Here is a 21,055-nt window from a genome sequence, read left to right on the forward strand (position 1 = left end):
GATAAGAGTAGTGGAGTCTTCAAAATGGTGAGGGAATCCTCAAATGTTCCACTAGTCATTGAAGAATAACATTACCTCCTGCCCCTGAGTCCACCAGGGCAAGAGTCTGAAATTCCAGAGGTCCACAGCTCAGAGAGATAAGGAGAGAGAGCGGAGGAGAGGGCGTAGTAAGGTCTAAGAAGAGTCCTCCCGCAGGACTTAGGCCTGTCCGTTTCCCAGACATATGGGGCATGTTTGGACTGCATGACCAGCTTGTCCATAGTACATGCACAAAGCATTCCTCTTCCGTAGTCTTCTCTCTTTTGATATCAGATGACTGCACCCAAGTTGCATCGGTTCTTCACCACTGGCAACAGACTTCACAGGAACCATCCTGAGTGCAGGCTTAACACGGTCTTCTTTCTGAACAGGTCCTTTACAAAGCTTGAGCTCTTGCACCTTGTCACGAAGCCAGTGATCAGTTCTAGTAGCTAAAGCCACTAGTTCATCCAGCGAGTCAGGTGTCTCACGAGCGGCCAGCTCGTCCTTCAAGCGTGAATCCAGACCTTTGAAGAAGAGAGTTTTCAGGCACCTAGGATCCAATGTCATTCTTTCGCAAGTCTTGAACTCTATAGAGAAATCAGCAAGTGGTTGGTTGCCTTGCTTCAGGTCCACCAATGCAGAACCAGCAACAGTATGTCTGGCAGGATCATCGAAAACGGATTTGAACAAGTCCATAAATCAGTCAATATCCTATAGTATGGGTCTTTGTGTTCCCACAGCGAGATAGCCCACGTCAAAGCCATTCCATTCAGGTACGATAGAATATAAGTAGTCTTGGCGAAGGCTGTAGGGTTGTAATGCAAAATGCATACAACATTGGTTTAAGAAGCCTCTAGTTCTCTGAATCTCCCTAGAGAACTGTACTGGAGCAGCAAGAGGCACAGTAGTCTTTACTGTTACTACAGGTAACTGACCTTCATTACTGGAAGTAGAACCTTGATTCTTCTGTGCGTGCAACTGATGAAACGCAGTAGTTAATTTCTCCAATGCGTCTTGTTGCTCAGCAATGTGCTGGGCCAGGCCTGGAATGGCCTGAGCCAGATCCATGGAGTTAGCAATCTGTTATGGTTAGTGGTGTTTGGGTGGATTCTTGGACACTGTGGCAACTGACCACGCCCACGGGGGGCAGTCCCGAGTGGGACCACAGTGTCAGACTAGACTCTGGACATACTTTTATTAAACAGTCTTGGAAACCACCAGAGGTGGCAGTATTGAGTAGTAGATGTGAAGCCCGGCAGGGAGCCTCTCCCACAGAACACTGTATCAGCGAATCCTTTGCAAGGCAGTGCTGTAGTGGAAAGAGACTGAGAGTTATGAGTACACAATGAGAAGCATTCAGAGTCCCAGGTAGAATTAGGAGAAGCTCCGAGACAGGGAGAGCAGGTTCTCGAGGAGCGAGTACCTGATCCCTTAGAGCAGAGAGACTCAGTTGTATTGTACTCATATAGCAGTAAAAGAGATTCCACTAGGCGAGAGATCTGGCACTGGAGCAGAGGGCAGGCCCTTGAGGAGTGAGTTCCTGGTTCCAGTGAAGCAGTACTGTGGAATAGATGGTAGCTGTACCATCTAATGGAAACTGTTAGTGGTCTTCCAAGCAGAAGGGTTTGAAGATGCAGGCAGCGACTCAGGGAACATGGGTCCTCGAGGAGCGAGTACCGGTTTCCTGATGGCACCTGAAAGAAGCAGAAGAGGCCCCCGAGGAGCAGATACCCCGTTTAGTAACCCCGAAGGGTGTAAGAGTTCCAGAAGCGCTGGAGTGGCAGAGTAGCTTCGGTACGGAGATCGAATCCCATCCGTAAGAGTTCCGTTGCTAACTCGATGAGCTAGCAAATGCTGTAGGCTTAAATATCCAGGAGGCATGACGTCAAATCAGAGAGACACCCCTGAGGTTTGCACCAACGTGAGAATAAAGATGAGGGCGGCATGCGCCCTAAGGACCTTGGAGGAGCATGATGTGAAGTAGCACAAAGCTGGTCCGGGGACGCCAGAGAGGATGGCAAACAGATGCCGTGGAAGCCAGTAGTCTGAGGTAAGTGGGAAGAGCCGCAAGAAGTGAGAGGTAGGTGGGGCGAAGCCGTCGTAGACTGATGGTCGCAACAATGTGGGGCGTATAACTTGGTGAGAATCCACCCTGATGACATCTGGAAAACCGCCTTTAATACTAGAGACAGCCACTATGAATATGTGGTGACGCCTTTTGGTCTTTCTAATGCACCAGCTGTATTCCAGCAGATGATGAATGAAATTTTCAGAGATCTGCTATATATCAATGTCGTGGGCTATCTGGATGATATCCTCTTTTTTTCGAAGGACTTTGACACCCACCAGGCCAATGTACGAATGGTACTACAACGACTACGAGAAAACCATTTGTTTGCAAAACTGGACAAGTGTTTGTTTGAGAGGTCCAGTTTACCATTCCTTGGCTACATAATCTCTCTTCAAGGCTTCTCCATGGACCCAGATAAATTGAGGGCAATCTGGGATTGGCCACAACCAGTGGGACTCAAAGCGCTCCAGCGCTTCTTGGGATTCCTTAATTATTATTGCCCACTTTATCCCGCATTACTCCTCACTGGCTGGTCCTCTGATGGCCCTGACCTGGAAGGGACAAAATACAAGGAATTGACCGCCCGAGGCCGTGACCACTTTCCACCTTTTGAAAGAAGACTTCCAAAAGGGATCCGACTTGTCCATTTTAAGTCGAGGTGGACGCTTCCGCCATTGGGGCTGGAGCTGTTCTAAGTCAGCGCACCGCTTCTGATACCACAGTTCCATGCTCATTCTATTCTCTAAAATTTTCATCGGCAGAGCAGTACTACAGTATTGGGGACCGTGAACTGCTCACCATTAAATTGGCTCTTGAAGAATGGCACCTGTGGCTTGAGGGCACACAACATAAATTCACGGTGTTCACTAACCACAAAAACTTAAAACATCTAAGTCACACCCAGCGCCTCAATGCTCATCAAGCTCGATGGGCCTTATTTTTTTCAAGGTTCGATTTCGAGCTCCTCTACCACCCTGTGGATAAGAATCTCCGGGCAGACACCTTATCTCAGTCTTTTGAACCTGAAGACATCTCTGAAGAGCCAGCTCACATCATCAACCCAGCTTGTATTTCCTTGTCTGCTATCCATCCAGTTCCTACTGGGAAAACCATGGTGCCCCGATGACTCCAGGAAAGAGTTCTTCGCTGGGCACATGACTCCAAATTTGCCGGTCACCCAGGACGTGCGCGAACCGTGGCTCTGCTCCAGAGGTTTTTCTGGTGGCCTACTTTGGTCTCCGACACTAAGGCATAAGTCGAATCCTGTAATGTGTGCGACCCGACCCCCTGGTCGGGTCGCACCTTGGGGACCCTGGTCGGGTGACCTTGGGGACCTTTACAACCACTTCCATCACCCGAGGAACCGTGGACTCACATATCTATGGATTTCATCGTGGATCTGCTCCCTTCTAAGGGTAATACCGTGATATGGGTCACCATAGACTGTTTTTCAAAAACGGCCCATTTTGTACCTCTTCCAGGCCTACCAACTGCACCAGAGCTAACACGTCTCTTTTTTCACCACATTTTCAGACTGCATGGCCTACCAGTGGATATTGTTTCCGATCGAGGTCCTCAATTCCTCGCCAAATATTGGCGCTCCCTTTGCTGAAAATTCAGTATTAATATCAGCCTCACGACTGCCTATCACCCCCAGCCAACGGGCAAGCTGAATGGCTGAACTGCTCCCTGAAGGCATTCCTGCGGGCCTTTATCAATGACCAACAAGACAACTGGTTGGACCTCTTATCCTAGGCAGAGTTTTCCCACAACACTCACATCGCCACAGCTACTGGAACATCACCATTCTCTATAGTCTCTGGGAAACAACCTCGAGCACCATTACCCATTAGGGATGTGAATCGTTTTTCAACGATTAAAATTATCGTCCGATAATGTTTATATCGTCTTAAATCGTTATAGAACACGATACAATAGAAATTCTAACGATTTATCGTTAAAAATCGTTAAATCGTGTTAGTGCGCACTAACTCGAGTTAGTGCGCACTAACTCCCCGTTAGTGCGCACTAACTCGATTTAGTGCGCACTAACTGAAAATGATACAAATAAACACTTTCCAGGTCACGGAAGGTCAGTTAGGAATGAATATGTGTTCCTATTGGCTGGCTGCCCTCTTATCTATTGATATTACCAAGGTTACCACTGAGGTGATGGTTGGGGGGATGGGAAATGGAACTGGAAACTAACGAACACCAACAGAAAATGAAACAAAGTGTTCACACTTCCCAGGTCAGTAAAGGTCACTTAGGAATGAATATGTATGTATGTATTCCTATTGGCTGGCTGTGCTCTTATCTATTGATGTTACCAATATGGTTGGGGGGATGTGAAATGGAAACAGTTGGAAGCTTGACAAAAAAAGTAATGTAATGATCAGCACTCACGTGACTAGAACTTGTTTGTTTATTATTTTTGTTAGCAGGCACCTGAAATGCTAGTGCATGTTGAATTTGCCAATCACTGTGCATTTTAGAAAGGTGGTCCTGGCTGGAACTGTACACAGTTCAAATATATGTAATTGATTGTTGGTAAGTGTATTTTTTAAGTAGCCACACTGGCACCAGTATGTTTACTTTTCCTCCTACTTAACTCACTAGCTCAGCTTTGTAAGAAGGGCTTCTCTGCTTGTGTGTTGTTTTTGTTTGGTGTGAGGAGAGCAGAAACATCAGATCTTTATTCAATCTACTACAGTCATCTCTTACAGTGCCCTATCCCTATTAATACCAGGAGTGTTGTGATCTTCCTGCACACAGTGCCCTAACCCTGATACCAGTCTGAGACAGCTCCCTCCCTGCATTACTAGTGAGAGGCTGGCTTCACAGACAGGGGGGAGCTGCCTGACCCTCACTCCTGACTTCCCCCATGTCCCAGCTAGTGAATGGTGTGTGGGTGAGGGGGGGGGGGGGGGGAGGATGGTGAAGTCTGAGACAGCTCCCTCCCTGCATTACTAGTGAGAGGCTGGCTTCACAGACAGGGGGGAGCTGCCTGACCCTCACTCCTGACTTCCCCCATGTCCCAGCTAGTGAATGGTGTGTGGGTGAGGGGGGGGGGGGAGGATGGTGAAGTCTGAGACAGCTCCCTCCCTGCATTACTAGTGAGAGGCTGGCTTCGCAGACAGGGGGGAGCTGCCTGCCCCTCACTCCTGACTTCCCCCATGTCCCAGCTAGTGAATGGTGTGTGGGTGAGGGGGGGGGGGGGGAGGATGGTGAAGTCTGAGACAGCTCCCTCCCTGCATTACTAGTGAGAGGCTGGCTTCACAGACAGGGGGGAGCTGCCTGACCCTCACTCCTGACTTCCCCCATGTCCCAGCTAGTGAATGGTGTGTGGGTGAGGGGGGGGGGGGAGGATGGTGAAGTCTGAGACAGCTCCCTCCCTGCATTACTAGTGAGAGGCTGGCTTCACAGACAGGGGGGAGCTGCCTGACCCTCACTCCTGACTTCCCCCATGTCCCAGCTAGTGAATGGTGTGTGGGTGAGGGGGGGGGGAGGATGGTGAAGTCTGAGACAGCTCCCTCCCTGCATTACTAGTGAGAGGCTGGCTTCACAGACAGGGGGGAGCTGCCTGACCCTCACTCCTGACTTCCCCCATGTCCCAGCTAGTGAATGGTGTGTGGGTGAGGGGGGGGGGGGAGGATGGTGAAGTCTGAGACAGCTCCCTCCCTGCATTACTAGTGAGAGGCTGGCTTCGCAGACAGGGGGGAGCTGCCTGACCCTCACTCCTGACTTCCCCCATGTCCCAGCTAGTGAATGGTGTGTGGGTGAGGGCGGGGGGGAGGATGGTGAAGTCTGAGACAGCTCCCTCCCTGCATTACTAGTGAGAGGCTGGCTTCACAGACAGGGGGGAGCTGCCTGTCCCTCACTCCTGACTTCCCCCATGTCCCAGCTAGTGAATGGTGTGTGGGTGAGGGGGGGGGGGTGGATGGTGAAGTCTGAGACAGCTCCCTCCCTGCATTACTAGTGAGAGGCTGGCTTCACAGACAGGGGGGAGCTGCCTGACCCTCACTCCTGACTTCCCCCATGTCCCAGCTAGTGAATGGTGTGTGGGTGAGGGGGGGGGGGGAGGATGGTGAAGTCTGAGACAGCTCCCTCCCTGCATTACTAGTGAGAGGCTGGCTTCACAGACAGGGGGGAGCTGCCTGACCCTCACTCCTGACTTCCCCCATGTCCCAGCTAGTGAATGGTGTGTGGGTGAGGGGGGGGGGAGGATGGTGAAGTCTGAGACAGCTCCCTCCCTGCATTACTAGTGAGAGGCTGGCTTCACAGACAGGGGGGAGCTGCCTGTCCCTCACTCCTGACTTCCCCCATGTCCCAGCTAGTGAATGGTGTGTGGGTGAGGGGGGGGGGGGTGGATGGTGAAGTCTGAGACAGCTCCCTCCCTGCATTACTAGTGAGAGGCTGGCTTCACAGACAGGGGGGAGCTGCCTGACCCTCACTCCTGACTTCCCCCATGTCCCAGCTAGTGAATGGTGTGTGGGTGAGGGGGGGGGGGGGAGGATGGTGAAGTCTGAGACAGCTCCCTCCCTGCATTACTAGTGAGAGGCTGGCTTCGCAGACAGGGGGGAGCTGCCTGACCCTCACTCCTGACTTCCCCCATGTCCCAGCTAGTGAATGGTGTGTGGGTGAGGGGGGGGGGGGGAGGATGGTGAAGTCTGAGACAGCTCCCTCCCTGCATTACTAGTGAGAGGCTGGCTTCACAGACAGGGGGGAGCTGCCTGACCCTCACTCCTGACTTCTCCCATGTCCCAGCTAGTGAATGGTGTGTGGGTGAGGGGGGGGGGGGAGGATGGTGAAGTCTGAGACAGCTCCCTCCCTGCATTACTAGTGAGAGGCTGGCTTCACAGACAGGGGGGAGCTGCCTGTCCCTCACTCCTGACTTCCCCCATGTCCCAGCTAGTGAATGGTGTGTGGGTGAGGGGGGGGGGGTGGATGGTGAAGTCTGAGACAGCTCCCTCCCTGCATTACTAGTGAGAGGCTGGCTTCACAGACAGGGGGGAGCTGCCTGACCCTCACTCCTGACTTCCCCCATGTCCCAGCTAGTGAATGGTGTGTGGGTGAGGGGGGGGGGGGGGAGGATGGTGAAGTCTGAGACAGCCCCCTCCCTGCATTACTAGTGAGAGGCTGGCTTCACAGACAGGGGGGAGCTGCCTGACCCTCACTCCTCCGGGGTATTGTGATCTTCCTGCACACAGTGCCCTATCCCTGATACCAGGGGTGTTGTGATCTTCCTGCATGCAGTGCCCTATCCCTATTAATACCAGGAGTGTTGTGATCTTCCTGCATGCAGTGCCCTATCCCTATTAATACCAGGAGTGTTGTGATCTTCCTGCATGCAGTGCCCTATCCCTGATATCGGGATGTGTGCAAGAAGATCACATCACCCCCGGTATCAGGAATAGGGCACTGTGTGCAGGAAGATCACAATACCCCCAGTATCAGGAATAGGGCACTGTGTGCAGGAAGATCACAACACCCCTGGTATTAGGGATAGGGCACTGTGTGCAGGAAGATCACAACACTCCTGGTATTAATAGGGATAGGGCACTGTGTGCAGGAAGATCACAATACCCCTGGTATCAGGGTTAGGGCACAAGTTCTAGTCACATTGACTGATCACATTACTTTTTTTGTCAAGCTACCAACTGTTTCCATTTCCCATCCCCCATATACTGTCAGTGGGAAGCTTGGTAACATGAATAAATAAGAGGGCAGCCAATAGGAATACATATTCATTCCTAAACTGACCTTAACTGACCTGAAAAGTGTCAAATTGTATCATTTTCAGTTAGTGCGCACTAACTCCCAGTTAGTGCGCACTAACTCCCGTTAGTGCGCACTAACTCGAGTTAGTGCGCACTAATCGGAAAAAACGATTTTTAACGATTTTTTAACTAAAAAATCGTGCCTAAGACGATTTTCTTGCCCTGCCACACGATTTCTATCGTTAAGACGATATGGAAAACGATTCACATCCCTATTACCCATACCTCTCTCTGTGCTTTCTCCTGCGGCACAGGCTTATGCGGATACCCTTAAGACATTGTAGGAACAGACAAATCTTTGCCTGTGCTAGACCGCTTCCTGGGCCAAGAAAACTGCTGACAGTCTTTGCCGCACATCTTCTGCTACAGGCTGTGGAAGGGCTAGCAGCAAACAAAAACTTTACACAATATTGTAATACTGGGGTTTGAGACACTCAGTACATGAGCAGCAGCACAACAGCAGAATGTATATGTGAGTGTCTTGGAATGTGAGAGTGTGAATATGTCTTTGCATCTGAGAAAGAATGTGTGTCTGTCTGCTGGCTTTTTCTTTTATACGTGTGTGTGTGGGGCGGGGGAGTATTATCTCTCACCTCTCTGTAAAAGGCACATCAGTTTTCTCCCTCTGTAAATTCTGGTTTTATGGATCTCAAAATGTGAAAGGTTGGCTATCCCTGCACTAGGTAACCCTACTACTGCTTTCAGCAGCTCTGCTCAGATGTGGAAGCAACATTCTTCCTGATGGCAGGAGCACAGTGATTGGGCTTTCTTCTTTCTGATCATAATGGGATAGAAAATTAAGTGTGCCATAGGATCATAAAGGCCAGAAGAAGGCGGCCAAATTGCAATGAAAGGAACAGGAGGCCTGAGTCCCACAGGATGGAAGAAAGTAATATGCCTTGGGACCTCGGGACAACAGCATTTGCATTGACCAGCCTGGCCCTGGTCCAAAAGAGGAGCCAGAACAGTGGCTAGGCCCTCCTGTCTGCCAAAGAGTAGAGTAGGTACAGTGGCTGGGCCCCTTTGGCCAAAGAGAAAAGCAACACCAGATGCTGGCCCTTCCATGTGGCCAGAAAAGGAGGGGAGCAGCTGTCTCTGGTTGCTTCTGGCAGATAGTGTCAGCAGCCTGAGGAACAGGAAAAACCCATGGAACTATCTGTGGAAATTATTCCGCTGGCAGCCAGAAAAATAGGAGAAGCCTAGCCTCAGTGAGTGAGTGAGAGAAAGCATGTATATTTGTGTGTATGTGAAAGCATGAATATGTGCATGTATATTGTGAGCATGCATGCATATGTGCATGTGAATGTGAGAACATGCATGTGTGTGTCTATGTGTGAGAGAGGGATCATGCTTGAATATGTGGAAAAGCATGTGTGCGTGTATTTGAGTAAATGTGAGTGCATCAGGGCCAGATTCCAGTGGCATGCACCCAAAAGGAATTAAGGGAGGGGGAAGAGGATGATATCCTCCCCTTTCAGGGCACACCCCTTCTCCTCCCCTCTCAGCCCCTCAAGTCACAGTGCTGGATCTACAGCAAGTGCAGCAGTAGGAAATTTTGAAAATTTAGCATGAAGCCTCCTGCAGCCCTTACACACTGGGAGAACCCATGGCACCCTGCACCTTATAATGTTTTTCAAGGTAATAAGAATCCCATGCAGGAGGAGAGAGTGGAGTGCAACAGGGTCCTTCAGTATTTGAGAGCTGTAGGAAGTTCCATGCTGAATTTCTTTAATTTCAAGTTGCTGCTGCTATTACTGTGGACTTGGTGCTACTAGAAGAGACAAGCAACTTCACAGTAGCAGGCCCAGATGAAGGCATAGCAGCAGCAGTGATGCTGTGGTGCCTATAAAAATTGGGCACTGGAGGCAGTTGCCTGCTTTGCCTATGTCTAAAGCCGTGCCTGCATAGCGGGTGTGTGAATGTGTGCTTGTGGGTGCTTTTTGTGTGAGACAATGACAAGTAGCGTGCATGTGCATGACAGTGACAGAGAATGAACATGTGTGTGTGTGAGACATCAAGCATATGTCTATGAGAGCGTGGATGTAAGAGTGAAAGTATGCATATGTGTGTGTTTGAAAGCGAGTGCATGTATATGTGAGAGACAGACAGAGAGCATATGTGTATATATGAAAGAGAGCATGTGTGTAAGCAAATTGTGTACGAAAGGGAATGAGCACATGTGGTAGATACTAGGGATGTGAATCGTTTTTTGACGATTTAAAATATCGTCCGATATATTTTAAATCGTCAAAAATCTTTAGGGCCACGATACAATACCAATTCCCCCGATTTATCGTCAAAAAATCGTAAATCGGGGGAAGGGGGAGGGCAGGAAAACCGGCACACTAAAACCCCCTAAAACCCACCCCCGACCCTTTAAATTAAATCCCCCACCCTCCCGAACCCCCCCCCCCCAAATGCCTTAAATTACCTGGGGGTCCAGCGGCGGTCCGGAACGGCAGCGGTCCGGAACGGCCTCCTGCAATTGAATTGTGTTGTCTTCAGCCGGCGCCATTTTTCAAAATGGCGGCGCAAAATGGCGGCGGCCATAGACCAACACGATTCGACTGCAGGAGGTCGTTCCGGACCCCCGCTGGACTTTTGGCAAGTCTTGTGGGGGTCAGGAGGCCCCCCCAAGCTGGCCAAAAGTCCCTGGGGGTCCAGCGGGGGTCCGGAAAATGATCTCCTGCCGCGAATCGTTTTCCGTATGGAAAATGGCGCCGGCAGGAGATCGACTGCAGGAGGTCATTCAGCGGGGGTTCCGGACCGCCGCTGAACGACCTCCTGCAGTCGATCTACTGCCGGCGCCATTTTCCGTACGGAAAACGATTCGCGGCAGGAGATCGTTTTCCGGACCCCCGCTGGACCCCCAGGGACTTTTGGCCAGCTTGGGGGGGCCTCCTGACCCCCCCAAGACTTGCCAAAAGTCCAGCGGGGGTCCGGAACGACCTCCTGCAGTCGAATCATGTTGGTCTATGGCCGCCGCCATTTTGCGCCGCCATTTTGAAAAATGGCGCCGGCTGAGGACAACACAATTCAATTGCAGGAGGCCGTTCCGGACCGCTGCCGTTCCGGACCACCGCTGGACCCCCAGGTAATTTAAGGCATTTGGGGGGGGGGGGGTTCGGGAGGGTGGGGGATTTAATTTAAAGGGTCGGGGGGGGGTTAGGGGGTTTTAGTGTGCCGGCTCACGATTTTCACGATTTTCACAATACTTCAAACACCCAAACGGCAACAATACGATTCCCTCCCCCTCCCAGCCGAAATCGATCGTTAAGACGATCGAGGACACGATTCACATCTCTAGTAGATACTGTGTATATGAGAGAGGAGAAAGTTTGTGTGCCATCCCCTCCCCTCCTCAATGAATCCACAACAATCCCAGGTTATCTGGAAATCAAAAGTTGACAAGTATGGAAAGAGGGATTATTTTTATCCTTATTTGTTTCAGTTATTACATAGTGTTTGTGTTTGCTATTTTGAAATACTTTATTAGTGTTTGGGAAATACGGATATTTAATCATCATTTGTTTTCAAATATGTATTCATTTTATAAGTATGGTTTTACTATTATGAATGGTGTGTTATCGTTCTTGATTTTATTGTTGGATGTTTTATGAGGAATGGTGATGTTTCTGTTTTTCTGTTGTTGCACAGCATAGTGAGTTTAGCTTGTTGCAGTTTCCAATTCAGTTGTGTGCACGTTTCTATTTATACTTTATGGTCACTATTCTGTATTTGGAGAGGGTCTCTTTGTGTTCTTCATCTGTGACTGAAGTGAGGTATTCTGCTAGCATGTAGCGTGTTGCAATATAGCTCCTTGTATTTTTCCTATAGGAGATGAATTGTTTCTCCAGACCCGATGTAATATTGCAGTGCTGACTTTTCCTAGATAGGATTGTTGCTGTTTGATTTCTGGGAGTTAGTTCTGTTATATTATGGCAAGATTGCTACAAAGGTTCTCAGTGTCTTTTTTTGCTGGTTTTGTGTTACTTCACAAACTAACTTGCAGTTGAAGGTATTTGCATTTTTGTTATTGAGGTGACACCAGAATTTGAAAATTTTATTTTTTTGATGCTTGATAAGGGAAAAACATCCAAAGTCTATTGTAGGGGAAATTTATATGGATCTGAAGCATGTTATAGAACTGGAGGTGCAGGGTTTTTGAGGTTCTGTCCCTTCTTGTATAGACTTCAATTTTATTCTCATATCATATTGAAGAATTGATTGAGAATATTAAATAATTATAATTGTAGTTTTACTGGGAAGAAGAAACTGGCTGTTTTTTGTTGTTTTTTTTTAATTAGCACTGAAGGCTTTTGGGACTTTTCTTTCTTTTCTCTTTTCTAGCCAATTTAAAGGGAGGGGACTGTGCAGCAGGGATGGGTATTATTTGTGGGAATGTCATTTTGGCTTTCCATTTTCTATACTTAACTTGACCTCCTTCATCCCAACAAATAATTTTGTCTAGAGATGCCACTGCTGGATCTTGTTTTTTTTTAACTCTCATCCCATTATAGTATATCCGTTTTGGTCTTGCACATTGCATTGAAATGGATGTTAGATATCCTGCACCAAATCATTGCCATCTTTTGAAGATGCAAAATTAAGTCTCCATGTATAATAGAATCTTGAAAAAGTGGTTCTTAATCAGTTAAATTCTTTTATAAATTAAAATAATATCCTTGACAATTTTTAATCTGGGTTTGACTTTCCCATGGTACTGAAACAATTTTATTGTCTATTTCTGATGTTTTTCAGCAAGGCATTGACGCCGGAGCTGATTTTTTACTGTATTCATCTCGGCCTTTGATACTTTCGACCACAAGATTCTATTGCATCATTTTCAAGAAATTGGTTTATCCTCAGATGTTTTAGATTGGTTTCATTCATTTTTATCTGATTATTTTCAATATGTTGTTAACATCTCAGGAAACAAGTCATATTTATTTAGATTGGATGCTGGTGTACCTCAAGGGTCTGCCTTATCAACAGCCCTTTTTTAATCTCAACTTTTAGCCAACTTGTCAGTTGGCTACCACTTATATACAGATGGCATCTACTTTTATTTACCTGTCTCCTCCAACATTTTGGACACTGTAATAAGAATTTCTACCAGTTTGTCAGACATTAAGAATTGGCTTTTTGAAAATAGGCTTTTGCTTAATGTTAAAAAAAACCTGAAATTCTATTTTTGTTCTATTTTGTCCAGTTAACCCCCTCCATCTCTGTTTTTTGAAAATGTTCCCATAGTTATATTTAGGAAACTTCAGAATTTAGGGATTGTATTTGACTCTTCTTTATCTTTTAAATCTCAGGTTAGTAATTTAATCTGTAACTGTTTTTATAAACTCTGACTTTTGCGACATATTCAACCTTTACTTTTGAAAGCTGATCTGAGAACTGTAACCCAGACCTTAATTTCTCAAGTTGACTACTGTAATGTCTTATACTTAGGCCTTCCTCATTCTACTCTTAAGGCCTTACAATCAATCCAAAATGCAGCAGCTCACCTCAATACAGGCACCAAGTTAAAAGACCACATTATGCCTGCTCTGTCTACAAAGGTTCAAGTTCCACTGTCACTCCTTGTGACCTTGGGCAAGTCACTTTACCCTACATTGCCTCAGGTACAAAAACTTAGATTGTAAGCCCTCTGGGGATAGAGAAATACCTACAGTACCTGAATGTAAACCGGTGTGATATCTCAATTGAGATGAATGTCAGTATATAAAAATAATAAATAAAATAAATAAATAAAATAAACTCCATTGGTTGACCATTGCTTGCTAAGTGAAGCTTAATTAATGATATTGCTCCACGATATTATAATTATTTGACTTAAATCTATCTTCCAGTGTGTGCTCTCATATCATCTTCCAAACACATACTTAATATTCCTTCCTTCCTACAAGACCAGTTAGATGAGCTATGACAGAACTTTCTACTTTGCTGGACATATTTTATGGAACACGTTACCAGATGTTTTGAGACAGGAATCTGACATATTAAATTTTCACTAAAGTCGAAATACATACATATCTTCTAGCTGAAAAAAAGCAATTTTTCTCTTTTAGTTAGGTATTATGGGGCAGATTTTAAAAGGTATGTCACCCTATTTTATAACATGCGTGCAAAGCTGCGTGCATGTTATAAAATCAGGAGTCAGCGCACGCAAGGGGGTGCAACTAGTGCACCTTGTGCGTGCCGAGCCCTCAGGGAGACCAGCTGGCTTTCCCTCCGAGGCCACTTTAAAATCGGAGCAGCCTCGGAGGGAACTTTCCTTCCCCCCACCTTCCCCTCCCTTCCCCTACCTGTCCTGCCCCCAGCCCGAAAAAAACCCCGTACCTTTATCTCAGAAATTACGCCTGCCAGAGTCCTCGACCATGTCTCTCACCCCGCCCCCAGACTGCCCCCACCCTGCCCCCAGACCGCCCACTTTGCCCCTGCCCAGCCCCCACCTTGCCCCATCCCACCCCCTGCCTGCCCATTCAGAAAAGCCCCGGGACTTACACGCATCCTGGGACTTTGCTCGTGTCTCCGGGCCTTTACAAAATAGGCCCGGCACATGCAGGCCTGGTTATGCGCATAAATCCTTTGGATTTACGCATGTAATCCTTTTAAAATCCGGCCCTATGCATTTAGGGGTAGATTTTATAACATGCACGTGCAGTGCACATGTGCGCATGCTACCCGGCGCACGCACATGTACACTTTATTTTATAATTTGCACGCGCAGGAGCCTATATAAAATCAGGGGTCGGCGCGCCACATTCCCCCGTTCCCTTCCACCTAGCCTGACATTCCCATCCCTTCCCCTAACCTTTCCCCCCCAGCCCTAATCTAACCCCCTCAAAAATTTTGTTTTACTTTTGTGCCTGCCTTTGGGCAGGAGCAAGCTGCCCAAAGGCAGGTGCGCAATCCCCGGCACAGCGGCAAATATGGCCTGACCCCACCCCCACAACGCCCCACACTGCCCATGTCCCACCCCCTCCCAGCATGCGCAAGGCAGGTTACGCGCGTAAATCCTCTGGATTTCCGTGCGTAACCCTTTTAAAATCTGGCCCTTAGGGGTAGATTTTAAAAGGATCGTGCATGGCCTACATGTGTGCACGCTACCCGGCAGGTGCACATGTATGCCCAATTTTATAGCATGCGTGCGCATGCAAGGCAGTGCATATATATGCACCTTGCATGTGCCGAGCCGCGCTACCTTCCTCCGTTTCCTCCCTGAGAGGGAACTTCCCCATCCCCTAGCCTGACCTTCCCACCCCTTCCCCTAACCTCCCCCCCCCCCCCCCCAGCCCTACTCTAACCCCTCCCCTGACCTTTATTTTATCTTTTGCACCTGCCCGGAGGCACGCAATCCCTCGACACAGTGTCAATGGCCGTTGTGTTACAGGCCTCTGGCCCCACCCCTGCCCAACCCCGGACTGCTCCTTTATCAAAGCCCCGGGACTTATAAGCGTCCTTGGCTTTATGCTTGCTGCCGGGCCTTTTTAAAATAGGCCCCGCGTGCGCAGGACCGGTTACACGTGTAAGTCCTCCGGATTTACACGCATAACCTTTTGAAAATCCGGCCCTTAATGTATATTAGTCTAATTGAGACTGACATTCTTACATGTTATGTTACTTTACAATGTATTATTGTTTATATTGTTTGGTTTGGTTTTGTCAGGTTTTTATTTTATTAGTTTTAATTGTTTTAATACAGATTGTGTTTTTATTGTATAATGTATGTTCAATTTGTGCACTGCTCAGAATTGTAGATGGGCAGGTAATAAATGTAAAAATAAATAAATAGATTAATTAACTAACAAATAAGCCAATTGTCTGCAGTGAAACAACAAAAGTTCTAACTGAAATAGACTCAAAACAATGCTTAGGAAATTATCAAATAAAAGCAGCAAATTGATGGGATGTGTCAGATATTACCTAAGGTAATATCTGGCACATCCCATCCCATTATTTTCTGAAGTTGTATTTTGCAAGCAATATTTTTCTATATATGCAAATAAGCCTGGAGGAAAAATATTGCATTTACTTTTTCCACAGGAAACTTTGCAAAATCCTTAACTATACCTCCTTGAGGAGTAGTTAAAGATTTTGTGAAATCAGCTTTTTGAACCCTATTTCTTGAATAGTTTTACTATGGTTAATGAGCTGCTTGACATCATTTTGCATAATATCAGTCATTAACTATAAATGTAAATAAACTTTCGCTCATGTGAAATTACATGCAAAATTGAACTCTTTGCATAAACTAAAAATGTTGCTAATTCTTCTTTGCATGCTAAAAGGGAACATTTTATGTGCAATTGAAAACTACAAATATTGTTTTCCATTTTATTGAATGAATTGAACATTGCAAAGGTTTTTCTCACTTTAGGACCTTAGCCTCAAGATTTTTGTTTGTGAGAACTCTTTCTAAACAAGATGATAAATCTAGTCACATCAATTCTGCCCATTCATAATTATTTTTAAATTGTATTTATTCTGTATGTATATTTTTGTAAACATCATGTAGCAGTCTTCCTCAGGGAGTCACCAAAAACACCAAGGGAGATATCAGAAAAACATGCATCCATCGGTCACATAAACACAATTGTAAATCAATCTAGTCACATTAAAATGGATTAATGAACCTACAATGTCTGCTTGAAAATTGGCCTCCTAGTGTTATGGCTTACCCCGCCAGGAGGGCAGAGTTAGCAATCTATTATAATTCTGCTCCTCAAGATGGGAGGAGCTAGCAATCTGTCATGCTTCACTCCTCAAGAAGAGAGGAGTTAGCAGTCTGTGAGCGGTCACTCCACCAGGAGGGCAGAGTTAGCAATTTGTTGTGACTAGACTCCTGTAGAAGAGAGAAGTTATCAATCTGTTGTCAATCACCCCGTCAGGAGGCGGAATTATCAATCTGTTAGAGTGTCTGCTAGGAGTTAACAGTCTGTTACAGGTTATGACTGCTGCGTAGCAATCTGTAGTAGAAGCTGTTATGGAGTTGCTCCCCAGAGAGGAGAGGTAAGCAACCATCTAAGATCTGTTCTTCCAGAGAGAAGGAAATAGTATATGTTATGGATCTCCGCACAGAGTGGCAACCTGATATACGAGAGTTCCCCTGAAGGGAGGTGTTGGCCCTCTGTATGGTTCCTGCTAAGAAGTAGCAATTGGTTGTGATACAGTGCCTGAGGAAGAAGATGTTAGCAACAGTTGAGGGTAAACTGCAAGATAGCAGTTTGTTGTACTCAGCTCTTGAAGTGTGAGAGATGAGCACTCTAATGTAGAATGGTGAATCCTTGGGTTGATGGCAGATGACAGCGCCATCAAGAGGATGTCAAGAGACGGACCACCGACTAGCAGGTCGATACAGTAAAGTGTGCTCCGTCGGAGCGCACTGTCAGCCTGCTCTGGACGCGTGTTTTCCCTTACCCCTTATTCAGTGCAAATGCAAATGCATGTTGATGGCCCTATTAGGTATGCCCGCGCGATTCAGTAAGTAAAATGTGCAGCCAAGCCGCACATTTTACTCTAAGAAATTAGCGCCGACCCAAAGGTCGGCGCTAATTTCTTCCGGCGCCAGGAAAGTGCACAGAAAAGCAGTAAAAACTGCTTTTCTGTGCACCCTCCGACTTAATATCATGGCGATATTAAGTCGGAGGTCCCCAAAAGTTAAAAAAAAATAAATAAATTTGAATTCGGCCCGCGGCTGTCGGGCCGAAAACCAGACGCTCAATTTTGCCGGCGTCCGGTTTCCGAGCCCGTGGCTGTCAGCGGGCTCGAGAATCGACGCCGGCAAAATTGAGCATCGGCTGTCAAACCCGCTGACAGCCGCCGCTCCTGACAAAAAGGAGGCGCTAGGGACGCGCTAGTGTCCCTAGCGCCTCCTTTTCCCCGTTTTTCCCGCGTCACCTCATTTAAATACTGAATCGCCCGCACCGGCGAGGGGCCGGTGCGCGCGCAGGGAGAGCGGGCGTTCGTCCGCTCTCCCGCGGTCTTACAGTATCGACCTGTAGGCTGGAGTATGGAGACAGACACAGATAGTTCTTTACAGGTAGTAGATCCACCAGAGGTGGCAGTAATGAGCTGATGTGCCCGGCAGGGCTGAAGTCCCTCAGATCCTGGAACTGCAATCTCTGGGTTTGCTGAGCTGTAGAGCGAGACTCATAGATAGTGAGTAGACAGGGTATGCTGGATACATAACCAGAAGTAGATGATACACTCACATAGATTATAATAAGGCTCAGTAGCTGGAGAGAGTTAGGCCCTCGAGGAGAGAGTACCTGGTTCCAGGAACAGCTCTGAGAGAGCAATGGTAACTCACAGTTAATTTTCTCTGTAATGTTTTCTAGGCAAACTGTAATAAGAACTCACAATATCTGTATATGAAATAACTTCTGAAATAGAAGGGAGTCTTCGGAAGGTTTTAGGAACATAGGCCCTCGAGGAGCGAGTACCAGTTCCTATCTGCAATCTGTAATAACTCATGATCTCCGTACCTGCGATAGCGTCTTAGACAGAAGAGAATCTTCAGACTTCTAGGAATATGGGCCCTTGAGGAGCGAGTACCGGTTCCTATATGCAACTGGAAAAGACACTCACAATGTTCACGTCTGCGATCGCTTCCAGGCAGTAGGGAGTCTTCTGGGCGTTCAGGGACATAGGCCCTTGAGGGGCGAGTACTGGATCCCGTCTTAGCAATCTGAAAACAAGAGGAGAGAGGGGGGCCCCCGAGGAGCGGGTACCCTGGTAAGTTTGAAGAGGCAGAGCAGCGGAGAATGAAGCGGGTCGAGATGATCCCCGCAATCAATCCCTTGCTAACTTGATTCGTAAGCATAAGCAAAGACCTTTTATGTTGGAAGCGGATGACGTCACTACGGGGGGATGCCCCCGAGGTTCACGCCCTTACTGGTACAAACTTTGGAGCGTGGGCGCACGTGCCCTACGTCATCAGGAACATGGCGGATCCGCAGCATCAGGCCAGCCCGGGGACTCCGGGAAGAAACGGCGAGGAGAAGCTGCGTCAGCAACTGTCCATCAGACCCAAAAGGAGTCACCTCAGAGGTAGAGAGGGTGGAGCGAGGGCAAGAACAGGCACGAACGCAACACCTAGGAAAGGCTAAAAGTACACACAGGCTTCCTCAGCATAAATAGTTTTAGTCAGATTAAAAAGAAGTATACTTCCAGGGGTATTGGATCTGGGGAGCAAAATGATGCACATAGTTGGTATTTTATTCTCCTCAGTCACCAACAAATTAGCATACACAAAGGAGAAGTAATTTATGCTAATTTTTGAAGTGAAACTATGTACTCTTTAAAAATGTATATAAAGTACGCATGCTAAAAGCATCCTTGTGTTTTGCAATCATGAGGGCAATCTGAAAATTGCCCCTCATATGTACCATCATAATCACCATAATTAAACCTATAATTACCAGAACCATGGGATTCCCAAGGAGCCTGAAGATTTCTTTGACCAAGCTGGAAAGTCTGCATAACTGGGGATTATCATATTCAAACCGCTGTCCAAAAACAATAGATGTAATAATATTGGCAATAGCTAAATGCAGTGTCACAGTAAAATTAAAGTGGTTTCCTGAAAAAGAACAAATTGAAATGATTAGTGGGCATGCAGAAACTGATACACAACATACAATATTACAATTAAAAAGCTACTGAAATAGAAGCAAGACTAACAAAAGATAATTCACATGTAAGGTAAAACAAGAAAAGTCACTAAAATCACAATTGTATTCTATTTATTTATTTATTTATTTTACATTTAGCTCTTGCTTTTCCATTGGTAGCTGAAGGCAAGTTATATTCAGGTAAATTAGGTATTTCCCATCTCCAGATGGGAAATACCTAATTTATGGGCTCCTATTTACTAACCATTTCCCTATAGTCACAAAATGCAGAAAATGTTTAGTAAATAGGCGGCAAGTTTGTGCCTGAAGCAGTAGAGGATGAAGAGAATTGCCCAAGGTCACAAGGAGCATCACTGGAAAACATGGAATTTGAACCCTGGTCAAACTACCAGGTTAGTCTTTAAAGATACTTAACATTCCTTCTTCTTAAACAGTCTTTCCATAATGAATCTAAAAGGGATGTGCATTTGTTTGAAACAAATAAGGAATATAAATTTTAAAAAATGGCCAAATAAAACAAATCCCTACCAGTTCTGAAAACCCCCAAAATTTTGGGGGTGTTGTCATTTTGTCACATAATGCATGCTAGTAGCAAATAGCATACACTATTTACTAGGGATGTGCAGAGCAAAATGTTATGTTCATATTTTTTATGTCCGAAAGGGGGTCCCACTTGCGGCCAATATGGACATAAAAAAAATCCAATGAGTTGGGTATATGTACATATGTGCAAAAAAAAAATGTAAACCCCCTCACCCTCCTTAATCCCCCCCCCAGACTTACCACAACTCCCTGGTGCTCGAGCGAGGAGTGAGGACGTCATTTCTGCAATCCTTGGCGAGAAGCATGTGACGTCGGTGGCACGTCGAGTGACGCGGCGTCACGTGATTCCCGGCTCGTTCGCGCCGGACGGCTCGTTCGGCCCAAAAAGAACTTTTGGCCAGCTTGGGGGGGTCAGGAGGCCCCCCCAAGCTGGCCAAAAGTTCTTTTTGGGCCGAACGAGCCGTCCGGCGCGAACGAGCCGGGAATCACGTGACGCCGCGTCACTCGACGTGCCACCGACGTCACATGCTTCTCGCCAAGGATTGCAGAAATGGCGTCCTCACTCCTCGCTCCATCACCAGGGAGTTGTGGTAAGTCGGGGGGGGGGGGATTAAGGAGGGTGAGGGGGTTTATATTTTTATTTTGGCTCAACAATCGCGATTTCCCACATATCGAACATATCTATGTTCGATATGTGGGAAATCCGATCGTTTATGTCGAATCAATTTTTTAAGTAAAAAAAAAATATGAGTTGCGTTTTACTAATGCGGTCAATCCGAATGCACACCCCTACTATTTACTGAGAAATAATTTTGATAACATGGCCCATACCAACTCTTTACACTCCTACCCCCATCTCTAATCAGTATTATAGGACCAGTGACAGAGTCAAGCCCATATAGGGCCTACCTGAGCACCTCTGAGCCCCTGTGTCCAACAAATAAACTGAGGCCGAGAACCTCCCTCACCTCCACTTATGCCTTCTATGGTGATTT

The 21,055-nt window shown here is 46.9% G+C and overlaps 1 protein-coding gene across 2 annotated transcripts in view; it reads right to left on the reverse strand.

Moving 5' to 3' along the window:
* Nucleotides 1–21,055, reverse strand: part of LOC115088127 (cytochrome P450 2K6-like) — a 137,286-nt gene that overhangs the window by 83,224 nt on the left and 33,007 nt on the right. For both annotated transcript variants that reach the window (XM_029596104.1, XM_029596103.1), the window contains exon 4: nt 19,305–19,465. In XM_029596104.1, coding sequence (XP_029451964.1) covers nt 19,305–19,465 — 161 coding nt within the window. The remainder of the gene's footprint in view (nt 1–19,304; nt 19,466–21,055) is intronic.

The sequence above is a fragment of the Rhinatrema bivittatum genome, chromosome 3 (assembly GCF_901001135.1).
Source record: "Rhinatrema bivittatum chromosome 3, aRhiBiv1.1, whole genome shotgun sequence".
In the NCBI taxonomy this organism is placed as follows: domain Eukaryota; kingdom Metazoa; phylum Chordata; class Amphibia; order Gymnophiona; family Rhinatrematidae; genus Rhinatrema; species Rhinatrema bivittatum.